Source organism: Equus caballus, chromosome 22 (genome assembly GCF_041296265.1).
Source record: "Equus caballus isolate H_3958 breed thoroughbred chromosome 22, TB-T2T, whole genome shotgun sequence".
In the NCBI taxonomy this organism is placed as follows: Eukaryota; Metazoa; Chordata; class Mammalia; order Perissodactyla; family Equidae; genus Equus; species Equus caballus.
In genome coordinates this window covers 4,921,936-4,938,298 of record NC_091705.1, presented here as the reverse complement: position 1 = coordinate 4,938,298, position 16,363 = coordinate 4,921,936, and the positions used below count along the sequence as shown (strand labels likewise).

Sequence of the window (16,363 nt, the reverse complement as noted above, 5' to 3'; positions counted from 1 at the left end):
TCTGGATTAATTTTTATTTCATGGAAACTCTCATTCTTTCAAGTTGGGAGCAAAAATATGAAATAATTAATATATTATACTAAATTAAACTCATAAAAATGCATCCTCACTACATAATTGTCACATCTTCATTTTTATGCTAACAATTAATCAATACTTATATTACTAGTAATATGATAGCTATGGAACACTTACAAAGAGCTTCATGTTTATGAAGTGGTTACATAGATAAGGGCTTAGCATGGATGGTCACTCATTTAAGCTACTGCAAAGCAGATGTTACTACTATCCCACTTTATAGATGGAATAACCGAGGCACGGAGAGGTGAAGTAGTTTTCCCACGGCTGTATGACTGACAGGTGGTGGAACTGGAGCCAGCCAGTCCGGCTGTAGAACCTACTCGCTGTCAACCGCTAGGCTCTACTCCCTCACTTAACCCCCATGACGACCCTATGATGGAGGTGTTGCTTACCCATTTTACTGATGAGAAAACTGAGGCTTCGGTGAATTAGCCAGAATTCCAACCCAGTTCTATCCTGCTGTCACCCCCACACTGCTTGCATCAAGTTCGCTGCATCCTACCTGCCTCCTATTTCCCGACTGTATCCACGTCAAGGCAGACCTAGTCCAGCACTCATCAAGGCCGCCCTTGTCAAGCCAAACACTTCTGAACTCGGCATAGGCAAACGAAAAGATCCCATGTTTACCATGAAACATGATGAGAGGCAGGAAATCCTAGTGGTTGGGTGATCTTAAGCCAATAATAGCGAACAGTTAAGTCCCTATGACAAACCAGGCACTGTTCTGGGCACCTTCCATACGTCAGCTCTTTGAAGCCCCCCAACAACCTAATGCGGTGGGCACCACTTTTCCTCCCACGGTACAGTCATCTCAGAGAGATGGAACCGTGGGCCAGGAGCTGATTTACAGTTGTTCTCTCAGTAGCTGCTGCTCCTCAACTAGGAGAACCGAGAACAGACCGGATGACAAGTCCCTTCTCAAGCTCACTCACAAAGATGCAGACGAGCTCCAATGCATGGAGTGGGAGAGAAACTGAGGCAGGGGAGGTAGATGCTCAGAGGAGAGCAGCAGTGACCTCAGGATGCCCAGAGACGAAAAAGCAGAGTAAAGGCTTGCTTCACTATTTCCTGGAGCTTCCAGAAGAGCCGGAGTGCCAGATTACAGACACCATGTGGGCTTCCCAGAGAACGACTGGGGCAACTACATGGACGCTCAGCAGAGTGCCTTCTAGAGGGCAGCAATGAGCAGAGCCCAAGGGCAAAAAGAAGGTGCAAAGGGCCTGGCGGGGCACGGAAGAAGGGATGCTGGCAGACGGGCCAGAGAGGACAGGGAAGTGGGACTATTGCACAGTCCTGGTGAAGCAGCAGTCCCCAGGGACCTCATGTGTCTTTGGGAACTGTTTTTTATGGAGCTTTGAGAGAGTGTGGCTCATTACGGACTGTTAGTTACTGTGATATACCTGTTGGTGCCTTATGTCTACATTGCAGATTTTCTTCTCACTTAATTGAAATTTCTTCTAAGGCAACTTTGTCAGAGTATTTGGAAATGGAATGGGTGGGGCAGCCCAACTGAGTACATAGCAAAAGTGTGAGTTGTAAGTTGATAATCCACATATACCATAAAGAGAATGTACTATAATTCTCAGTTGGGTAATATTCTATACATGAGCTATAGTGCACACTGCTGTGCCCAGGTCCCCTCCACAAGACATCAGCGTCCCTCAGCTGCTGGGAATCGTGCCAGCTAACAGCTCTCAGCTGCCTCCTTCTCCAGAGAATCATCCTGAGCCAGAAGGTGAGCTACCTCGCCCAGGGGATTATAAGTCCACCCCATGGGCAGCAGTGTCCAATGACTGTGTGATAAGGGTTCATATATGCCTCAACGGGCATAAATTCCATAGTGCAATTCACACTCCGGAGTGCCCAGTAGGATTGGGCTGAGGCTGGAACCCAGGCAAGAATCATAGCTTTGCTCAGCATTAACTGGTGAGGTAGAAATGGTATTTCCAGCCACCAATCAGAGTGGAATTTTCAGGGCTGTTTAGTTTCTAGTAGACAAAACCTTATAAATTATTTGGCTTATTTTCATTCAAGGGTGAAGTCCTGTGTAAGACAGTAAAAACTTAGAAACCAGGCAGGCTGCATGGCCAAGTGGTTAAAGTTCCACTCACTCCACTTTGGCAGCTGGGGTTCGCAGGTTTGGATCCTAGGTAGGAACATACTCTACTCATCAGCCATGCTGTGGAGGCTTCCCACATGCAAAATAGAGGAAGAATGGCATAGATGTTAGCTCAGGGTGAATCTTCCTCACAAAAAACAAACAAATAAACAGGAAAGAACTTAGAAACCATCCAGTGAGTTAGGTAAAGGATGGTGCATACAACAAGAAAATTCTACATCAATTATGGAAATTAGGAGTTACATATATATCTAGTAACATAGAAAGTGCAAATTCAGGTTACAGAGTCATGTGCATAGCATGGCCCTTTTATTTGACGTTGCACAGTCATTCATCCACATGCGCTTACGGTGTCCTAGTGCATGTGTTCCCCTCAGGTCAGCCTGTGACAAGGGCTTGATACGGCAGTTTATTTTTAGAAACTGACCACCGGAACAGGATGGGAGGAATGGAGAAGAGTGAAACAGGGAAAGAGGGAAAGCCAACTCAGGGACAATTGTCAGGCCAGTCACTGCTGTGAACAACTGGGCTCAGTCCTATTTGGGACCTTCTGAGGAGCTGTGTAGAAAGCCTCAGAATTATCCACTTGTGGAACAGGAAAGGGGTATTTTTATCCACTATCCAGGCCCCTTCGGGGTGGATCACCCCAGGGGATGTTCGCCCCTTTCCACTTCCAGTGAGCACCAGCACCAGGATGGGCATGATGCTCCCAGAGCAGTGGTAGAGGAGCCTAAGGGCAGAGATGGGCAGGGGAGCTGAGATTAGACTTGCACAGCTGGTGGCCATGGCAGCAGCTGGAGTAAAAAGGTGGGCAAGGGGCTTTGAGGAGGGCACAAGAGGTGTGCAATCCACACAGAGAAGTGTCAGGAAGGATACTTACCTTACTGTTGATGGTGGTCATCCCTGGGAAGCAGATTCTTTATTCTCTTCTTTATGCTTCCCTGTACCATTCAGCAATTTTTGTAACAAGTATGTAATTTTTATCAAAAAACAACAAAGCGATGTCAAAAGAAGAAATTACTGCATTTGACTCCCTCTTGTCACAGAGGAGTAAATGAGGCTTGGGCCAGGGCTCATGGACTCATGGCTTGGACGCCTGTCTGAAGTGTGAGTATGGTGTTATGGCCCACCCAGCCCAGGAGATATAAAGGATGTCACCTATACACCGCAACTCAGAGCAGAAGAGGGACAAACCAAGCAGTGGAGCCCCCAGGAAGGGGTTAAAAAAATGGATCTGAACACTCCCCAGGCCCCTGGGGCAACGAGTGCTTCAGTCCTAAAGGTGGGGAGGATCTGGAGGGTGCACCGCAAGGCCCACTACCTTCATGTGAGGGACTCATAGAGCATGTACACTGTGAATGAATGAATAATACTCATTCATAATGAATGAGTCTACTCATGAATAATGAATAAGACTCATTCATGCTTTCCTATTGCTGAGTAGTATTGAATGATATGGCACAATTTTTTAACAGCTTTATTGAGATATAGTTTACATACCACACAATTCATCCATTGAAAGTGTACAAATTCAATGGTTTTTAATATATTCGTAGGTATGTACAACGATCACTACAGTCAACTTTAGAACATTGTCATCACCTCAAAAAGAAACCTTGTACCCCTTAACAGTCACCCTCCTATTGCCCCCTCCCCCTGCCACCCCCAGCTGTAAGCAACCACTAATCTACTTTTCACCTCTACGGTTTTGCCTACTCTGGACATTTCACATAAATAGAATTATGTATGTGGTCTTTTGTGACTGGCTTCTTTTACTTAGCTTAATGTTTTCAAGGTTAATCCATATTGTGGCATATATCAGTACTTCATTCCTTTTTTCAGCCAAATAATATTCTGTTGTGTGGATAGACCCCATTTCGTTTAGCCATTCATCAATTGATGGACACTTGGGTTGTTTCCACTTTTTGGCTATTATGGATATTGCTGCTGTGAACATTCATGTGCAAATTTTTGTGAGGACATATGCTTTCATTTCTCTTGAGTACACATCTAGGAGTGGAATTGCTTGTCGTATGGTAACCCTATGCTAGTTTTTTGAGGACCTGCTGGACTGTTTTCCAAAGTGGATCCACATCCTCACCGACACTCGTTATTGTTTGTCTTTTTGATTCCAGTTATCCTAATGGGTGTGAAGTGGTATCTCACTATGGTTTTGATGTCAAGCATCTTTTGATGTGCTTATTGGCCATTCTTCTTCTTCTTTTTTTAATTAGCTTGTTTGTCATTTTATTATTGAGTTAAATGCGTTTTTTGTATAGTCTAGATACAAACCCCTTATCATGTATATGATTTGCAATTATTTACTTCAGTTCTGTGAGGTGTCTTTTCACTTTGTTGATAGTATTCTTTAAGGAACAAAAGTTTTTAATTTTCATAAAGTCCAATTTATCTACTTTTTCCTCTTGTTTGTGCTTTGGTGTTATAGCTAAGAATCCATTGCAAATCTGAGGTTGTGAAGATTTACCCTTGTGTGTTCTTCCAAGAGCATTATAGTTTTAGCTCTTAGATTTCGGTCTTTGATCCATTTTGAGTTAATTTTTGTATATAGTGTGAGGTAAAGATCTAACTTCCATCTTTTGGATGTAGTTACCCAATTGTCCCCACACCATTTGTTGAAAAGACTACACTTTTCCCATTGAATGATGCCGACACCCCTGTTGAAAATCAATTGACCATAAACACATTACTTTCCATCTGACTCTCGATTCTCTCCCATTGATCCACATGTGTCTCCTTAAGCCAGTTCTACACTGTCTTCATTACCATTGCTCTGAAGCAAGTTTTGAAATGGAGAAGAATGAGTTTTAACATATTTTTTTTTCAACATATCCAATCATTTCTCTTGAATCTATGCCTGGGAGTGAAACTACTGGTAATGTGTATGTTTAGTTTTAGTAGAAAACCCCACAATAGTTTTTATGAGTTATTCATTTTCAATAACATGTGAATATGAGTTTATACAAATCAATTTAATGGAAATCAAACAAACAGCTGTGCTGTATTGCAACTGTTTTTACGTTGCAATAGTGAGAGGTGACCTTAGTCCCTTTTCCTTGGAGGTGGTACTCTCTGGGAGACAAAGTCCTCCAAGAACAGGGTCTTGGGTTGCCTTGGAACCTTGCACTGGGCAGCACATAGAATCTTCAAGACTGGAACCAAAGAAGCGGCCACGGTTGGCAACCCAATTGGTGATCCTCCATTGGCCATGGCTGCCGGACTTAAAGAATCTTTGGGCAAGTTAGAAAAGTCATCCCTATGGGGATATGACTCATGTGCTCTCTGGATCCACCAATTAGCAAAAAGCTCTCCTTCCTCTGCTGCCCCAGCCCCATGCCTTGACTCAGGGTTGTTGGACAGAGCCAGGCAGGCCTGATCTCAGCCTCCACTGGTCCCTCTCTTGAGCGGCACCCTGTGCTTCACTGCACTCAGGAACCTGCCAGAGACTGCCCTGCTCTGGCTGTGGTAGTTGTCAATGAGGCAAAAGAACCAAATTAAAATGGAAAGGGACCAGGTCAACAACCCCAGGCACCCAGTGAATGCTACAGACAAGGCTGCCTTTCCTGCCCACTGCTTCTCAGGCCTGCCCTTGGCAGCTTCAGCCAGTGGTAAAGGCTGCCTGACTTGGTTTGACTTCCCCCTCAAAAAGTTCTCTGCTTGAGTTCCTCAGGCAGAGCCTGAGACAAGGATTTGAATTCAGGGGTTTGTTTGGGGACTGATCCCAGGAAGCCCTGTGAGGATGTGATGAAAGTGAGGCAGGAGGGAACGCAATGTACATTAGTGACCATGTTATCACTGTGGACACCCAGAACTCAATCCCTCAGGGCCTTCTGAGAGGCTGTGGGGAATCGTCCTGTCCTCAGAGGCCAGGACAAGAGAATGTTTTTTCGATAATTCCCACACCTCATTGATTGAGGGTCACTCCTGGCACTGGTAGTCTGGCGTCTGCATGATGAGGGAAGCTTAGGGGTGAGGGAACCCTCTGCAGGCCACCTCTGGGTGGGCTAAGGGAGTATGGGCAGGGTACTGACAACATCTGCTATACTCCCAAAACTCCGGAAACTCAGAATTCAGATTTTCTCCTGCCCGTCGTGGGCCTGATGGCTAAACCATTCAGATTATAACAGAGCAGCAAGTGGGACCCTGACTATAATTTATGTTCCCTTCTCCATCACCCCCTATGTTGGAAGAGGGATGGAGAGAGTGGGAAAATGTTGATGCAAAAGACAACAGCTTGGAGCAGATAAACTGTGCCTGAACGGATTTCTTATTCTCAAACAGAGCAGGAACCTTATTGAATGGTTAATCCTCACGTGTTGCAACAGCCAAAGATCACCCCACAAAGATGATTATTTGCCCAGTGTTGCAGACTGGGGAAATCTTCTTGGGCCTCTTTTCTTTTTAAACACTAGATCTTGGCCAGGCCAAGATATTTGAAAGCAAATTATGAGCCCTGTCTGCCAGCTGGGGGCATGCTGAGACAAAGGAAAGATTCTCGCTGGCAGAGCTCGCCGGCCAGGAGACCCTTAATCTAGCCAGACCGATTTTAACATGTTCATTCCCATGCGGCATGGACATTCCTCCATCCTTGAAGACGCTACACCAAAAAGATCTTTACTGCTTGTTGTCAGCTTATTTACAGTTTTAGATTTGGCTGTAGCTCATATGTTGTATAAATCTAGGCCAGCTGAGAGGAAATCCCCCGCAGGGTTCCTTCTAAGTTATAAATAAATAGGTGATGCAGCTGGAGGGGTCATGAAATGGAGCGCTTGTGATTCTGTGGGGTACCTTCAACAGGATCTCTTCTAGAAAACAAAGAGAACTGAGGGGGCAGGAGAGTATCTATACCACAAAGTCATCCTCGAGGCCACGAGTCACTTTAAAAGGAACCATTTAAAAACTTTTGCTGTCCATAAAACTTCTCGAGTGAGTTTCAGTCCGTGAGCCAGCTCAGTTTGGCAGAAAATCACACAACATGGCTGAAATTACTTCTCTCAGGCCGACAGTTAGAAAAACTCTTGGAATGAGCCAATGATGCTGAGTTTTAGAGCGAGAAAGGCAAAATAAACTGAGCCCCAGTTCAGAAGAGCTTTAGGGTATTTTTACAAAAGCTCTCAGAAACACTCAAAAGCCCATTTAAAATTCTAAACAAATACCCTTAGAAATATAGTTGGATTTTTAATAGTTAAGCAACAGTTTGCTCATGTCTGTGCAATTAATGCATATCCTAAAGCAGAGATTTCGTTTATCCAGGATGCAAAGCCTGGGGCTTCAGCTGGTATTCTGATTAACTATTTGGAAGTTGCTAAGTTATGAAGGGAAGCCTTCCTCAAGACATTAGTAAAACTTAGTCAAATATAAAGATGAGTACTGTCATTTTCACGGTCATATAAAATTTTTTTTTACTGAGAAAAATTTTAAAGGATGCCTATAAAAGAGACACAGTAAAAGACGAGAGTTATCATATATTCTAGACAATCTTCTATATTACTGTCCTTGTAATTCATTCATTAATTCATTCAACACAGTAAAATTTGGAATTCATTCATTCATACATTTGTCCCACAAAGATGTGTGTGACTTCTCTGCCAGGGACTCCTGCTGGACACTCATGGTATAACTACGCTGAAGTTGGCTGGGTTTCTGCCTCCTTGAGCTTACCATTTTGGACACAGGTGAAAAGTGAGATATTTTATATTGTGCATGGATGACCACTATTAAATAAAACAGTATTTAGTTAAAAACTAAAAGAATTTTAATAGTTAAAAACCAGAAAGATCAAAAGCAATGATATTGGGCTGTGTTCTGAAGGAGGAATGAGCAAGCCTGTGTGTTTCCAGGGACCTCCTTTCCCCCATAGCAGGTCTCCAGATGAACCAAGGAAATAGCTAGCCTTTCTCACCTACACAACAGGTAAGTAATGACACCTAACTCATAGGATTACTGCAGGGTACATGCATGAAGGGCTTAGCTTGGTGGCACCCATGACAAGTACTCAATAGATGTGACCTGCTGTGGTAAGTAACTCACATAGCACAGTGCTTGGCACTAGAAAATGGCTTATAAATATTCATTCATTTCTCTTTCTACACAGACACACACACACAAACACAGCCTTAAGCCAGAGTCTCCAAGTTGGGGTACATATGACAACCCATTGGGTGAAGAAAAAAAAATTAAGACTTCTATTTGTAACTTTTTATGTAACAACAGCAAGTGATTAAGCTTCACTGAACTATATTATGCAGATTGACACTAGTGCCTTTCCTACGTCTGTGTGTCAGTCTTGCATTATTGGTACCCTCGTTACCCCAAGAGAAGGTGGCAATCCCACCCGCCAAAGAGCTGAGAGGCACACACTTGCTTGGTGACTTTCCAGCTACTGTGATAAAGGGCACTTTTGTGAGCTCCACTAAATGAATGTTCAGATTATATAATTCTAGCTTTCACTAAATTAACTCTCCCAATTTGGGAAGTGACTTTAAAATATTCTAGCCAAGAAATCACACATTGAAGATAATCCTAATATCACACGCAGAAAGGAACAAAAAAATGGCAGAAGTGACACTTCGTTCCCATTATCCTCCATTCACCTCATTACAAGGTCAAAACTATAATGATCCAATTAATGTGGCAAGAAGTCAACCAAAAAAATATTGAAATTATAAAGAAGACTACTGGTAAAAAGGATATACAACCATTATTATTGACAGTGAACCTAACTCTATGTGTATGTTGTGGTTTAAACATGTCAGCTGATGGTGGCATAAAGCCATAGCGATAACCAAGACACGCATATAGTAAGCATCAGCATGTAAAAGTAATGTCAGCCATTTTTTTCAGCAGTATTTAAAGCTGTGAGATATGTAATCCAGGATATTATCAAAGCTTCACTCAGCTTAATGAAAAATATTGCAGTTTTTAAATAAATAAAAGCAAAATGAGACTTACCACTAGGTAAACCGTTTTCTTTAATGCCACAGTAAAAATGGCCACAATAACACAGAGAGAACAATATGGAAGCAAGTTAAAGTGTCTTCCTTTATTGGCAACACTACTGGAATTGCATAGCAAACAACGCTGATGATTTAAAGATATATATACATTAGAACAAATTATGCCTTATTTGAAGTTGCTAAGAGAGTAGATCTTAAAAGTTCTCATTACAAGGAAAAAAAATCTGCAACTATGTCTGGTGATGGATGTTAACCAGACTTTTTGTGGTGATTGTTTCCCAATATACACAAATTTCAAATTATGTTACATCTGAAACTAATATAATTTCATATGTCAATTATACCTCAATTAAACTCAATTAAAAAAAAAAAGAACAGGAGAGTGACATCAGCATCATGGCTGAGAGAGTTCTCCGGTGATCTCTCCCCTCCACCATACAATGAAAACAGATTCATACTCCAACAGAGGACATCCACACAACACAAAAGATGTCTGAGAGACCCACGCAGCCACACATCAGAGGGTAGAGAGGCTGGAGCTCCCCTGGGAGGAGGAGGAACAGGGCAAGAGAAAACTTTGCTCCCTCCCCAAAAGACTGCGATCTGAGACTGCCTGTGGACTCCAAGAGGGAAGGAAGTGGGGAGAGGACACTCATTGACAAGAACACCAAAGACGCCCACAAAGTCCCTTGCAGCCTAGGGGAAAGCCCCTACAAAGGTGAAAGCTAACGTGGGGGTGACCTCATCAAGCCAACACCCCAGTAGAGCAGATAGTGAGAGGAGAGCAAGCCCACAAGAGCCTGCAGAAGACAGTGCCCCTCCCCCCACCTGCCCAGCACCAGCTCCAGTGCCTGGGATCTTGGTGGAATGCAGAGGGCTCGGAATATACGGCTCTTGACCCCCACCCAGTGGTGAGAGGTGGTAACAGCAACCAAATAATACCAGGATGCAAAAGAATAAAGCCATGCCCCCTAGCAGTATCAAAAATTATATTAAATCTCCAAACCAGAGAGAAAATGACAAGTACCCAGAAATAAGTCCTGAAGACACAGAAATACGTAATCTAAATGACCAAATGGAAAGATGGGCTGATACACTTGACAACTGTATCTCAGTGTGTGACAACTAAGTATTACAAATATTTAAGCATTTGTGTGTGACAGTTCCACCACCACAGCCACACTTTAGGAACAGATTCATCTCCTTTGAACCCAGAAGTTTCGTAAGAACTAAACAGCAACAACAATGCTAAGAAGCAGACAGAGCATACAGTTAGCCAAGTCTATCTGGCATCTTGTTCACCTATCCCATGTCTAAGACGCTATTATTTCCTGTGTGCACACTTTCTATCATGTTCTGCACAAGGGCTTACACCACTTCTTTTCCAGCGGCATATGTGATTAACCAGCTGGCATTTCTTCTTAACCAAGTAATGAAAAGGCAATTGCCAAAATCCAGCAATGTACCACCAGAAAGGCAAGTCGTTTCATAAAATAAGAAACTGCAACTTTTAAATCCACACTTATTAAGAAGCTAAAAAATTCACACTGATTTTTAACCACTTAGAGTGTAGACTATTAAAACAATCAAACCATTCTCCAGTTTATAAATGATTCAAAGCCAAAAGAAGGAATTTTAAAATTAAGCAAAAGAGAAGTTGAAAAAGTTACATATAAATATCCAAACCAACACACATTATGTCTTCTACTTAGAAAACAAGCTTCTTTAAAGGCTGAAATGAAGATATGCAGACACAGGGCTTCTGGGAAAAGGTTTTCAAAATGTGACACACTGGTATAAGGCACCACTTTAACTTCAGTCACCACTTAAGTCATCTTACATCCAAAGAACACAGGATAGGGGAAGGAACACACACACACGTCCAACTCCTCACATCCATTTAGCTGGTTTGGCAGTTAACTGCTTTTCTCTTTCAAATTCCTTCTCTTGTTGCTGTTCCCTTTCCAACTCTTCTTTTTGCCTCTTCTGCTGCAGCTTAAGTGCTCTTTTTTTTAACTTTGATGTCTTTTCATGAAGCATCAGCATCTCTTTTCTTATATTCACCAACTTGCCATGATAGTGTTTTGCTTCAGTGAACAAAGCATTAATATCCAACATGGAATGACATTCTTTAAATTTTGAAATCTCTTGTTCCAGTGTGTCTAACAATACAACTTGGTTCTGTTAATATTTATTAAATGGACACAGTTGATTATTCCTCTCCTTTTGCCCTCATAAAGGCTTGTGAGATAAATTTTCAAAGGGTAGGTCTTAGGGCAGCAGCACTTCACAGCCAGTTGAAAGCTGACCACCACAAAAAGAAATGACACGCCAGCCTGGGCAATCCAGAGAGGTCGTGAGTTCCTGGAGGGCCTGTTTGGATCTCTGCAGATCGGGCAGGTAGTGAGAAAGCAATCCTTCGGCCAGTTGCTCCACAGCTTTGTCGTCTACCATCAGGTCCTCTACTAACCCTTCGTCTGGAGAAGTGTCACTTAAACCCAGCGTAGGCTCCGCGGCCCCCAGACAGTCCAGGGGCCCTGACAGGACCCCGTCCGGGGGGGACGGCCCAGGGACGCTCATGTCCCTTCCGCTGGTAACAGGCAAGGGGCAGCTGTGTAGACTGTCAGATGCAGGAAGGAGGAACCGAACGCATCCAGCGCCCGGCCGGACAGAAGCGACGGTCGCACCGGAAGTGACAGTCTTGATTTTTAATTAAGATGTTCAGTCTGTTTGTATTTAACATATACACTAATATATTTGGGTTTAAATCTACCATCTTACTATTTGTTTTCTATCTATTCTTTGTGCTTTTTCTCTTCTTCTTTGCCCTTTTTGGGATTAACCAAGCGTCTTTATTATTCCATTTTTGCTCTCTCTTAGTAAGTTATGCATTCTTTTATCATTCTTTTAGTGTTTGCCCTAGAGATTACAACATTCACCTTGATTTATTAGGGTCTACTATAAATTAGCGTTGTTACCATTTCTCAGACAGTTCAAGGATTCTAGGACACTTTAACTCCATTTGTTCTTTCTAAATTTTGTGCTATTATTAACTTTTATTTTTAGTTAAGTATTTTAACACCATAAGACAATATTTTTGTTATTTAATGCAATCAATATTTACTTAAGTCAGTTTCTCAACCTCGGCACTGAAACTTGACATTTTGCATTAATAATTCTTTGCTGGGAGAGGGAAGTTTGGCCCATGCATTATAAGATGTTTAGCCACATCCTTGGCCTCTGCCTGCTAGGTGCCAGTAGCACTCCTTCCTGTTGTGGAAACCAGGAATGTGTACGCACAGCACCAAATGCCTCCCAGAAGACAAACTCGCCTTCAGTTAGGAAGCACTGAGTTAGAACTATATGTATATCTATCATTTCCAATACTCTTTCTGCATTTCTGTGCTTTTTAGGGGGATAATTTTTCTCTGTCTTCATTTTTTAAAAAAAATATGGTTCTTCTGAAAACAAATTATCTCAGTTTTTGCTTCCCTGAAAACATTGCCTTTTCACATTCACTATTAAGGATGTTTTCACTGGGTATAAATTTGAGTTGGGCAATTGTTTTCTTTCAGTGTTTCACCTTCAAAGGGGCAACAATTAAACTTATAGTTAATTTTTCAACAGAAACTGTGGAATAATGTTGTTAACGTGTCTTCTCCCACCACTCCCACCCTACTTCCCACCTACTTTCAAATTTTTCTCTGGTTCTTTAGTTTTCATCAGTGTCAGCATGATGTCCACAGGTATGGTTTCTTTCCATTCATTGTGCTTGAGATTCGTAGGGCCTCTTGAGTCTGTGGCCTGATACCATTTACCGGCTTTGGGATATTCTCAGTTACAATCTCTTCAAACATTGCCTCTGCCCATTTTTTGCCCCACTCCTCTCAGACTCCAAATCCACGTGTTTTGATCTTTTTACTGTGTCGTATACATACTTATTGCTTTTGTATGGAGCTTTTTGATTTCCAGCCTCTGGGTAATCTGGGTGGGCTATTTGTTGACAAAATTTCAATATCCATATCTTTGGATATTTCCTTTTGGACTGTTCAGATTTCCAGGAATCTAGTCTTCGGTCTTCTATCTGGATGGAGAAGATTTGACTTCTAGCTTTCTGGGAAGCTCCAAAAGAGGAGTGAGAATCTCAGCATGTAGCATTTATCTAAGCATTTGGTCAATGAATACCTGTTTTCGTTATGATAATATTGTATTAATTGTACCTGGCATCCTCCAACCCAATGACCCCATTTTACACCCCATTGTTACATAAAACAATGGTGTTATAGTAAAGAAAATGGATTTAAAGTCTCCATTAAGTATAAGGATTGCTGCAACTTTTGGTATAAAACTTTTATCAACTAAAAGAAGTTCTCTTATGTTCATGACTTGCTAAATTTATTATAAAAGGGTGCTGAACCTTATCAAGTGCTTTTTCTGCATTAATTAAGAAAACCCTATGATATTCTCCTTCATTTTATTATTGTAATGCATGTACTATCCTTACTTTCGGGGGATAAATCCTACTCAATCTTGAAATATTTTCATATACTATTGGATTCAATTAACTGATATTTTATTTAGGATTTCTGCGCTTATCCTCATAAATGAAATGGACCTATGATTTTTCTTTGTATTGTACTCATTAAGTCTTAGAACCAAAACGATACCGTAAAAGGGATCAGGCAGCCTTTACTCTTTCCAGCATTTTCTGGAATACTTTGTTTATGGTGAGAACTAGCTACTCCTTGAAATTTTTTTTAAGAATTTACTTTAATCATCTAGGCATGTGAAGTTTAGAAAAAAAAGAGATCTTTGACCATGATTTCAATTTATTTAATTTTTATTGGTTATTCAAATTATTTTTTTACACCAATTTTGGGATATTATATTTTTGTCTAGGAATTTAACCATTTCAACATAGAATTTTGAATCATTACCATACATACATAATAATATTCTTTTACTTTATTTAAGTTTCTGGTGTTTCTATAGTTGTTTTCCTTTTGTCATTCTTTATGTGCAGAGGTCAGAGGTTGGCCTATCTTATCAATCTTTTCAAAGAACTCGTTTCTAGTTTAAAACTCTTTTTTATTTTTTCTCTGTTTCATGAATGTCTGCTCTTTATTCCTTTCTTCTTTTGAGATGTCCAATTTGGTCTTGTCCTGTTGTGTTTCTTCCAAATGTTTTACTTGAATATTTATTTATTATTAACCTTGCTGATTTCCTAATAATGTATTTAGAAGCTTAAAAAAATTCCTTGTAAGTGCTGTGTTTAGCTATAAACCACAAATTTGATAAGTAGGGCTTAATTATTCAATTCTAAATATTCTTTCATTTCTTTAGTGATTTTTAACTCAGGGGTTAATTAGTAATATGTTTTTAATTTAAAAACCTATCAGATTTGTTATTCACTTCTAATTGATTCCATTATGGCAGAGAAAATAGCCAAATAGAGAAAATAAAAATATTGGTTATTTGGAATCTATTGAGATTTCCTTTATGACCTAATACATGGTTTGTTTTCAAAAATGTTCCATGTGTGATCAAGAAAACTCAATCTCTCTCCCTCTTTCTGTATAAAGCTCTATATACATCCATGAGCTGAAGCTGTTCTGTACTGTTCAGATTTTTATATCTCTGCTTCTTTTTAATGTCCTTTGTCTAGTAGTTTCTGAAAGGGCTGTATTAAAACCCCAGGAACAACTGTTGGTTTATCTAACTCTCTCTGCGGTTTTATCAGTTGTTGCTGATCCACAAGGGCCATATATAGTTAGGATGGGTAGATGTTTTTGTCTTTTTGTTCCTCTACAGTTGTATAACATTTTGTTTTGTTGTTAATGGTATTTTGCCTTAAATTTTATTTTGTTGAACATTGAGATTGCTACAGCAATTGTTTTTTATTGAAGTATAATTAACATACCACATTATATTAGTTTCAGGTGTATAACATAATGAGCACAATGATTCGATATTTGTATATATTGTGAAATGATCACCACAATAAATCTAGTTAACGTTCATCATCCTACATAGTTACAGAACTTCTTTTTCTTGTGCTGAGAACTTTTAAGAGTTACTCTTTCAGCAACCTTCCATATGCAATATAGTGCTGTTATGCAAGTCACCTTGCTCTGCATTACATCCCTTGACATTTATTTTCACCGACTTTCTTTTGATTCATATTTTCCCACCACAGTTTTTTCATCCTATTATTTTCTAATTTTCTTTACTTTTCCATTTTGAGTGTCTCTTGTATATATCATTGGATTTTTAAATCCAGTCTGAGAGTCTGTTTTTAAGTCACATCCATTTGTTACAATTACTAATATATTAAAAGTTAGTCTATCTTCTTATTTTATATTTTCTATTTAGTCCTTTTTCTTTTTTTTTTCTTCCTATCCAATAGATTAAATTTACTCCTGCTGATTTAAAATGAAATCTCTTCATTCTTTTTTACGGCTGCATATTATTCCGTTGTATGAATGTGCTGTAATTTATTTAACTCATCCGTTATTGAGAGATGTCCAAGTTGTTTCCAACTGTATTCCAGTTTTATTCTGTTCTACATAATGAAAAACCTTGTTCATACTTCCCAATTCCAGTTTGTCTTTCAGGTTTACCTCCCTGGGTGGCTTTGGCTCCAAGAATTCACAGACCTTTTCATGGATTCCGTCTTAGGCTTGGTTCTCCAGAAGCAGTCCCTAAGATGAATGTTCCTGTGAACACTGCTTACTAAGAACTGAGCCCAGGAAAAACTGGTGGGAGAGTGGGGAAGGAGGACAGGGAAGGAGGCCAGCCCAGGCACAGTATCAAGCCAACTGTCCAGAACGTGGCTTTGGTTCAACCCAACAGGGGAGCTCTGGGGACAGTACAGATCCCACCTCAGCGTGTCCTGACCAGGGCAGGCAGGCTCCTCCCATCTGACTTTGTTACAGGCTGCCCCTAAGGAGACATAAATTCAAGCATCTCCACTGGCCTCAGAGCAGAAGAGCCCTGAGGGCAGCCTGTGGACAAAGAGACACAGGCAAGGGCTTTGGGGAGCTAGTGTGCATGAGACTGCCGGGGCAGACATGATGTCTGCTATGGTGTCTTGGCCCTTGACTTAGTGCAGGCCAATGAAGGAGAATCAGGCGGAGATGCAAGGGGAGCATCCTAATCTCTTTGATTATCAGCCTCAAAGCAAACAATG

The 16,363-nt window shown here is 40.9% G+C and overlaps 1 protein-coding gene across 1 annotated transcript; it reads right to left on the bottom strand.

The window, feature by feature from the left end:
• Positions 1 to 9,680: 9,680 nt before the first annotated feature.
• LOC100060806 (biogenesis of lysosome-related organelles complex 1 subunit 6) lies at positions 9,681 to 11,878 on the bottom strand. The gene is made up of 2 exons (XM_023626007.2): positions 11,531 to 11,878; positions 9,681 to 11,359 (listed from the first exon to the last, which is right to left on the bottom strand). The coding sequence occupies exons 1-2, from the start codon at positions 11,752 to 11,754 to the stop codon at positions 11,065 to 11,067; spliced, it is 519 nt and encodes a 172-aa protein (XP_023481775.1). The 5' UTR covers positions 11,755 to 11,878; the 3' UTR covers positions 9,681 to 11,064.
• Between the last annotated feature and the right edge of the window lie 4,485 nt (positions 11,879 to 16,363).

Excerpts from the sequence above, each read along its gene's own strand:
- LOC100060806 (XM_023626007.2), bottom strand. The coding sequence starts at position 11,754 with ATGAGCGTCCCTGGGCCGTCCCCCCCGGACGGGGTCCTGTCAGGGCCC. Across the intron at positions 11,360-11,530 it reads CAGGCCCTCCAGGAACTCAC|ACAGAACCAAGTTGTATTGT; the intron begins GACCTCTCTGGA and ends TAATAAATATTA.